The 8,946-nt window shown below is 42.4% G+C and overlaps 1 protein-coding gene across 1 annotated transcript; it reads left to right on the forward strand.

Annotated features, from left to right (window-relative positions):
• Nucleotides 1-4,249: 4,249 nt before the first annotated feature.
• LOC131426484 (uncharacterized) lies at nt 4,250-5,008 on the forward strand. The gene has a single exon (XM_058589254.1). It carries the CDS (start codon nt 4,250-4,252, stop codon nt 5,006-5,008), a length of 759 nt encoding a protein of 252 aa, XP_058445237.1.
• The last annotated feature ends 3,938 nt before the right edge of the window (nt 5,009-8,946 follow it).

Genomic DNA, 8,946 nt, shown 5'->3' on the forward strand with positions numbered 1-8,946 from the left:
TTTTGTACGTACATGCGGGATTGGCGAATATCAAATGAAGTCGAATAAAAAAAAAGAAAGAGGAGGGAAATAAACAAGACACGTACGGCGAGATAATGACGCAATTTCGCCTGGACAATTTTGACAGCAGCCGGAATGCAGACAGACTTCTGACGGTTGCCAGAATTCCTCACAAGCGGGTATGAGTCTCATTGTTCTCGTGGGTTGAGGGAGTTCTTCCAAAAGAACGTTTGTTGTTTATAAAACATCTAAAAGACACATAGAGGAATAGTTATATCGACAGTTCTAGTGTTCCGTAACTAATTGGCACATTGTCGCAAAGCTGAATTACCGGTTACGACACCTGCCAATGAAAAACGGAACCAAGAAAAGGAGGATTCTTCCGAAAATTTTCATATCGGCAGTAGTGATTTGCAACGATTTTTTTGTTTATTCAATGTCGTCGATTCAATAGTACAAATTGTTAGGATTGGCAATATCCTACTCCTGTCTTTTCGATCTACGAGACCGAACCCACACAGCAATCCAGCTGTCAGCTTGAATGATGAGCACATTGATGTGTGCACTCTTTTCATTACTTGTTTCCTTACTCACTCTTAGAGAACACGTTGTAGAAATCGGTTCACTTAAATAAAGCTTTTACTGTTGTTACATTTAACTTCCACGTGTTTGTCGTGTTATTTAGTATCACTGCCAACCTAAATCCCATTAGGTTATGGGCCCAGTTAGAGTGACTATAATCAGAGTGGCGACAGCTGTTCGTTTGGAATGACAGCTACCAGTTCCAAACGAGCAAACGACCTGTCAATTCAATGTAAAGCTAATGGAATGTTTTGAATTGTTGCCAACATTACGGATGAGATGTCGTCACTCTGGTTATAGGCACTCTAGGCCCAGTGACCGCGGATACTAAGAATTAGAAGAAAGTGTGAAATTTGATCGCGAAGCAGAATATGCCCGGGTACCACAGTTCGACGGAAGTGGAAGTTTCGAATGATGGTTCTCCTGCAAGAGCACGAGCTTCAAGAGTGCATCGAACTAAAAGCGAATGAAGTTGACGAGCTAACTGTGAACGAGCAAGATTCTGCTGCTGTCCGACAGGCGAAAAAGGAAGCGATAGAAAAACGATTAAAAAAGGATCGACGTTGCAAGTCGCTACTGATTTCGCGAATTAACGACAACATGTTGGAGTACATTCAGGAAAAAGAGTCCCCTAAAGCCATCTGGTCAGCACTGAAAGGAGTTTTCCAGCGAAAGAGCATTGCAAGTCGGCTCCATTTGCAAAGAAAGTTACTCACACTGCGACACACTGAAGGTTGTTTACAAGATCATTTTCTGATGTTTGAACGGATTGTTCGGGACTATAAATCGACCGGCGCGAGATTGGATGACGTCGATACTGTATGTTATCTCTTGTTGACGTTGGGAAAGAGTTTTGCGACCATCGTGACCGCTCTGGAAACAATGCCGGAAGAAAGGTTGTCACTGGACTTTGTAAAGTGCAGATTGCTTGATGAAGAAATCAAGCGCAATGGTGTAGGTGATACTGGCAAATATCGTGAATCGAAAAGCGATGCCGCTGCGTTCAGCGAAGCTAGCAGTGCTAAGCAGCACCAAAAGAAAAAGATTGCAAAGTAGAAGTGTTTCGGGTGTAATCGCGAAGGGCACAAAATCGCTGAATGTCCGGATAAGAGCGATGAAAAGAGGAAGAAAGAATCGAAGAAAACCAGTGCACATCTAGGAAAAAGTGAGAAAACTGTTTGTTTTTTTGGTGGTGAAAGTGATAGACTATCGAAAACGAGCTGGATAATTGACTCCGGATCGTCAGAGCATCTGACAAATGATAGAAATCTTTTTGAAAAGCTTCTACCGATGGGAAAGCCAATGCACATCTCGGTGGCAAAGGAAGGAGAATCCATCGTAGCAAAAGAATGTGGTGATATAAATGTGTTCGCGGTAGCGAAAGGTAAGTCGACTCCCATTATTCTCAAGAATGTTCTATACATCCCGGAGGCGCGAGTGAACTTATTGTCCGTACGAAAAATGGAAATAGCCGGTTTGAAAGTTGTGTTCGCGGATGGTGCGGTTCGTATCGAAAATAAAATTCGGAAAAATTCGGAACTGATCGCGATCAGTGAGCGCCGTGGTAAGCTGTATGAGCTTGACTTTTATCGGAAGAAACCGACAAAATCGGTGCTTTATTCGTGTGGTGGTGTGCTAAAAGAACTTGAATTATGGCATCGTCGGTATTGGCACTTGAGTGTAAAGAATTTGAAAGTGCTTATGAATAACGAAATGGTTGACGGTATGAATATTAAAGTGAAGCAATCCGACAGTGATTTCGTTTGCGAACCGTGTGTTGCCGGTAAACAAACGCGTAAACCATTTCCTTTGCGCGAAGATAGACAATCGAAACGGGTTTTGGAACTTATCCATTCTGACGTTTGCGGCCCGGTGTCCCCGGTGGGCATTCATAGTGAACGGTATTTCGTAACCTTCGTCGACGATTGGAGTCGTTTTACGGTCGCGTTTTTAATGAACTCCAAAAACGAAGTGTTGAAATGTTTCAAAGAGTATGAAGCATTAGCGAGTGCGAAATTCGGTAAACATATATCTCAGTTGAAATGCGATAACGGTGGCGAGTATATCGGTCACGAATTTAAAAAGTTCTGCAAGCAAAAAGGAATTCAAATTGAGTGGACAGTCCCCTATTCCCCTGAGCAGAATGGTGTGAGTGAGCGCATGAACCGTACGCTCGTGGAGAAGGTTCGTTCCATGATTGGCGATAGTGGTATCGGTAAGGAATACTGGGGTGTTGCAGTCCAGACTGCAGCGTACCTAGTGAATCGCAGCCCCGCCAGTGCAATAGGCAACCGAAAAACGCCATATGAAGTTTGGGAAGGTCGTAGGCCGAACGTTCAGAACATTCGTACATTCGGAGCGCAAGTGTACGTTCACATTTCTAAGGAACGTAGAAAGAAGCTTGATTCAAAGTCATGGCGAGGAATTTTAGTTGGGTATGCTCCTTGTGGCTATCGAGTGTGGGACCCTAGACAGAAAAAGATAGTCGTTGCGAGAGACGTTATTTTCGTGGAAAACAACAATCAATCTGTTTTGGAAAACAATCTAAGGCTGAGAATAGTTCGGAAGTGTTTCCGGGTCGAGGGAATCGAAATGGATCTAAATGCGAGAGCGATTCTGTCAACGGAAATGTTTTAGAAGAATCAATCAACGATTCTGATGATTTGGGTGGAGATTTGGATGAATCGGATACAGATTCAGATGAAGCCTCTGAAGTTGAAGATTACGACAGTTGTGTTGACAGAACGATCCAAGATGACACTGAAGAACAATTACCAGAGCGCCGTTCAGAACGGAATCGCAAGTCACCGGTATGGCATCAAGAGTACGAGATGAACTATATGGGATTTGCATTGAACGCTATGAGTTTCGTCAATAACTTGCCAAGTTCGTTAGCGGAGATGAAAAAGCGACCGGATTGGGAAAAGTGGCAAGCGGCCGTTGGCGAAGAAATTGATTCATTGGAGCGGAACAGAACGTGGACACTAGTCAAGCTACCTGAAGGGCGAGTACCTATCACGTGCAAGTGGTTGTTTAAAGTTAAACATGACGAGGCTGGTAGTGAAGGTCGCTGCAAAGCTCGACTTGTAGCACGCGGATTCAGTCAGAAAGCAGGGTTTGATTACGCCGAAACTTATTCTTCTGTTGCACGGTTGGATACCGTTCGAACTGTGTTAGCAGTTGCGAATGAGCAGAGGATGGTGGTACACCAAATGGATGTGAAGAGTGCTTTCCTAAATGGACATTTGAGTGAAGAGATATATATGACCCAACCGGAGGGTTTTGAACGCGGTAAACATTTGGTCTGCCGTTTAAATCGTGCGCTATATGGGCTGAAACAGGCATCTAGGGCCTGGAATATAAGATTCCATACATTCGTCGAGAAATTGGAATTTCGTCGAAGTTCGAGCGACCCATGCCTTTATGTGAAGGGTTCCGGAAACAATCAAGTCATCCTTGTGTTGTATGTTGATGACCTTCTTGTTGTCGGGCGGCAGCTAAAAGCAGTTGAAGCTGTGAAGCGATGCTTGGCTGATGAATTTGAAATGACGGACGTGGGAGAAGTACGAACATTTCTCGGCATGAAAGTTGATCGCGAGAATCGGAAAATCGAAAGCTTCGAATCAGTCAGAAGGGATTCTTGGAGAATTTACTTCGTCGCTTCAATATGTTTGAGTGCAAGATTGCATCCACGCCTATTAAGTGTCGTTTGCGCTTGAAGAAAGGAGAGGAAGCCGAGCGTACTGATAAACCGTACCGAGAGTTAATCGGATGTCTTACATACGTGACGTTGACATCAAGGCCGGATTTATGTGCAGCTGTTAGCTATCCCCTTCAGTTTCAGAGTTGCCCTACAGAGGTGCATTGGGTGCATGCGAAGAGAGTACTGCGTTACAGTAGAGGAACGTTGGACTTAGAACTGGTGTTTGCTGTTGAGGATTCGGTTCCAATTTTGGAAGCATTTGCTGATGCGGATTGGGCGAACGATGCTGTTGATAGACGTTCGCTTACTGGATATGTCTTCCGAGCATGCGGTGCAGCTGTAAGCTGGTTGACCAGGAAACAATCTACCATCTCGCTGTCGTCCACCGAAGCGGAGCTAGTGGCGTTAAGTACTGCTGCCTGTCATGGAATTTGGTTGGTGCGTCTGCTGAAAGATTTGGCGAAGGAGCCGGAGAGCCCCGTTGTGTACTACGAGGATAACCAGTCTACAATTAGAATAGTTGAAGATGAACGTGATACTGGCCGATTGAAACATGTAGATGTCAAACACCGATTCGTACGTGAAGAGATTCAGCGGGGGCATGTAGCAGTTCGTTATATTCCTACTGGTGAGCAAGTGGCGGATATCATGACAAAAGGGTTGCCGATAAGTCTGTTCCTGAAGCATCGAGCAAATCTAGGCTTGGCACGTTCCGGATATTGAGCGGGGGTGTTAGGATTGGCAATATCCTACTCCTGTCTTTTCGATCTACGAGACCGAACCTACACAGCGATCCAGCTGTCAGCTTGAATGATGAGCACATTGATGTGTGCACTCTTTTCATTACTTGTTTCCTTACTCACTCTTAGAGAACACGTTGTAGAAATCGGTTCACTTAAATAAATCTTTTACTGTTGTTACATTTAACTTCCACGTGTTTGTCGTGTTATTTAGTATCACTGCCAACCTAAATCCCATTACAAATAGATATCAGCCTTGAAAACAAACTCGGAGTAGAAGCAAATCGATTTCAAAATGATTAATACTACTTTTTTTAGTGTAAACTATGATTAAACATAGAAAATCTTCACAAATGAGCGAAACTGGGTAAGGTAAGGGTTTTTCGAACCAGAATGTTTTTAAACAGAAACCAGTGCAATAACGATTTCTTTTCCCCTACAGCAAAGACACCATATTAACAAGATATCCAGCTCTCACATTTCCTTTTTTGCGAGCATGGCGCCCTCAGGTGAGTCCGCATTGAAACTCGTACATAGAAGTAGGGGAGAGGAATGTCAAATCCGTGCGCGCCAAATCAGCAGCGCTACGCACCCATACACAGAGATGGCATTTCACCAGAGTGATAAACGCTAGAGTCAGATTTTTGCCACACCGAGGATGCAAAAAACGAAGCGCCGCACAAAGAGGAAAGCGCACTTCTTCTCAGTGTCGAATAGACAGCATTTGAGTGTGTGCTTGTGGTTAAAGCAGCTGGCGCGAGTGAAACACATTCTCTTCGCATGAATCGCTCACACGCGCTCTCGTCTAAATACACCCAAGTGACCACTGGCGCGTGATGGTGAGCGAACACTTCTGTGAACTTCAATTAATAGAGAGTAGATCTGGCCTTGCTATGAAAAATTTGCAAGGAAAACCGAAAATTTTACGATAAATTGTTTTATTTTGCTGATTTTGCGTGTCCACGCTTCATCTACGAAAACCATACAGCAGAGTGCTCACCGGCGTGTACACCTCTGTGAAAGTATCTGCATCCACCTCAGAGAATTTATTAGCTAATGCTCTAGCACTTTGGTGCGATTCAGTGGAAGAGGTAAAAGGAAATAAACAAACGCACGCATGATGCGTGCACACTTTACAACACAGTGGTGTATAAATGTGAAAGAGAAGAAGCTCCCGTTGAAGTTGTCAGTGCGAGGGGAGAAATTTTGCTTGCTCTTCGTCACACAGAGGAGATAGACATCTCTGCCCATACAATTGACATGATATGATGAATGTGATGCCGTGCGATGGCGTTGCTGAACTGAAAATTGATTTCGCTCCAAGCTGACAGGGTCTGCCTACAGTTAGCAGATTTTATGAACGTTTCACATACTAAATTATCTCAGAGAAAAGTGCGCTGATACCAAATACAAATTATGCTAATTGAACAATCCAATCAGCGTGGTCACCACGAGATAGCGTTATGGTGATTGTTTTGACATAGTATTTAGAAAAATTTTTGACAAATTTTACAATTTACTTGAGTTTGAAAGAATGCAGATGGCAAAACCTTGCAAATATGTGTAAGAAAAACGATTGTTCACGTGTTGTCATCAAACATATGATTTCAAATTGTCCTATATTCTTGACAATCGCGGATGAAATTTGAAATTTTCAGTTCACAAACAGATTTGATTTAGATGATAAAACATGAGTAAATAGACTAGTCATAAAACTTTTGATCATAATTTATCAATTAATCTCAAAATCCAACCTAAAAACAAAGAATATCCCAGATATGAAAACAGTACCCAACCTCACTTCTTCGAATTTGGTATTTCATGTTACGATTTCTCCATAAATATCAATCAAACATTCACACGTTTTTGTATGTTAGTATTCGATTCATAGGAAAAAAAAAATAAAAACCCTGCATTTTGTTCGAATCTTCAAGCAAAATCTGAAAATTATCACCATCGCTTAGTTCAAAGCTCGCCACTCGTGCAGCGCAGCTATCGCAAAAGAGTTGGTTGGATTCTTCAATACTACCATTACTGAAATTTATATTAAAAATATCCTTCTCCCGTGACACTTGCGGAATGCACAGTAATATATACGGCCCCTAGTATCAGGAATCAGGAATCAGAACAAATTGACTCAAATGGCACGTTCTCCTTGATGTTTGGAGATTTGTGCCTTGCCATCAATTTGTTTTTAGCATCATTTTCCCGATATATAAGAGGGAAAGATTCAAGGGAAATGGTAAGGTTTGGACTAGGATGGGGAAAATTGACGACACAAAAACACAAAAAGCAGAAGTAAATTCTGCACCCCTAACGGATGCTGAACAATCTGCTGGGGATCACATTTAGTGGAAACAGAAGTAAATTCTGAACGAATCTTGTGCTTTATCCAACTAGTTGAAAGTGGTAAAGCTAATTCCTGACCAACGAAATCATTCGTTGCACCAGCTCTAGCTCATTGCCGATTGTATTCCACACAGAATCGCGTAGATTTCTGCTTCGAACTTCTCTTTTCTGCCACCATACAAGACATCCATCCGTATGCTAAAATTAGTCTAACGATAGTTGTGTAGATCCAATGAATGTATCTGGGTTTGAGTCTCCATGACTTTCTAAAAGCTCGTCTGCATTGGCCGAAAGCCTCGCAAGCTTTTTTAATCCTGAAGTCAATGTGAGCAGACCAATTCAGTTTTGAATCAAGAAGAACCCCGACATGTTTAACTTGATCAACCACAGTGACCTCTGAACAGAAGAACTGTAACGGACGAGCTCCTGTGATTATCCTACGATAAGTGTAAAGCACCATTGATGTTTTGCCCGGATTTACAAATAATCTAACCTGATAACACCATTGTTGAACAGATCGCAGGGCTTGCTGCATTGAATCAAAGAGAGTGATAATGCTTATACCCGTCATCAATATATGATAATCGTCGGCAAAACCATAAGTCGGAAATCCAAGGTTATTAAGTTTCCTTAACAAACCAGCAGCGACTAGGTTCCAAGATATTCCGTTCACGACTGCATTGTTTAACCTCCTGCAGCCATTCAGTCCTCGGCACGGAAATACACCTTGACTTAGGAGTTCCTATTTTTGTGACCTTTTACGACTTGGAACAGGAAACCAGTGGATCAATCCTTGGTAGAAAATAATTCCGCCGGATGCCACACGGCTTACCTGTTTGGTGGACTTATACCACCGGTACAGGTGGACCGTAGCATTATTCTTAGCCAGTTGGGAAACCGCTACCGACACTGCATGGCTATCTAGGCTGCTTAGAAAGGTAAGTTCACATTGATGAACAACTTCCATGGATGGCCGAGCAGCCGTGTGAATGCGCAGTAGTATATACAGCCTCTAGTAACAAGTGGTGGACTAACATCCCTTCCCAGTCCTTAGTCGATTTACGTTCGGGCCTGGCCGGCACCGGTACTGATCAAACATTTCTGGGGCTACCAGAAGATGTACATTGAAGGATGATTTGCCAGTCCCAGCTCTTATCATCTAGAAATTCATCTAATCCCGATCAGTCACGGAGTAGTAATACTCTGGAATAAACAAATATAATAACAACGATTCATTTGTCTGCTGCAGAAAACATCATAAACTATTAGTTATGGAACACTAACCCTGTCAATATAACTATTCCTCTGTGTCTTTTAGATATTTTATAAACAACAAACGATCTTTTGAAGAACTCCCTCAACCCACGAGAACAATGAGAATCATATCGGCCACATAAAATTAACCAAGCATACGATGAGAACAACCACACAATTCTAAGAATAATTTAAAACAAGATTTATTTATTTTAGTTCTTTCATTTTTCGATCTCCGTGCAATTTATTTATTTTTCAATGTCAATGACAAGGGCTAATTTGTTATGTATTTTAAATTTAAAGTTTGATAAACATTCA

The sequence above is a fragment of the Malaya genurostris genome, chromosome 1 (genome assembly GCF_030247185.1).
Source record: "Malaya genurostris strain Urasoe2022 chromosome 1, Malgen_1.1, whole genome shotgun sequence".
In the NCBI taxonomy this organism is placed as follows: Eukaryota; Metazoa; Arthropoda; class Insecta; order Diptera; family Culicidae; genus Malaya; species Malaya genurostris.

What these genes read in the sequence shown, in the direction of transcription:
- LOC131426484 (XM_058589254.1), top strand. Translation starts at nt 4,250, where the DNA reads ATGTTTGAGTGCAAGATTGCATCCACGCCTATTAAGTGTCGTTTGCGC.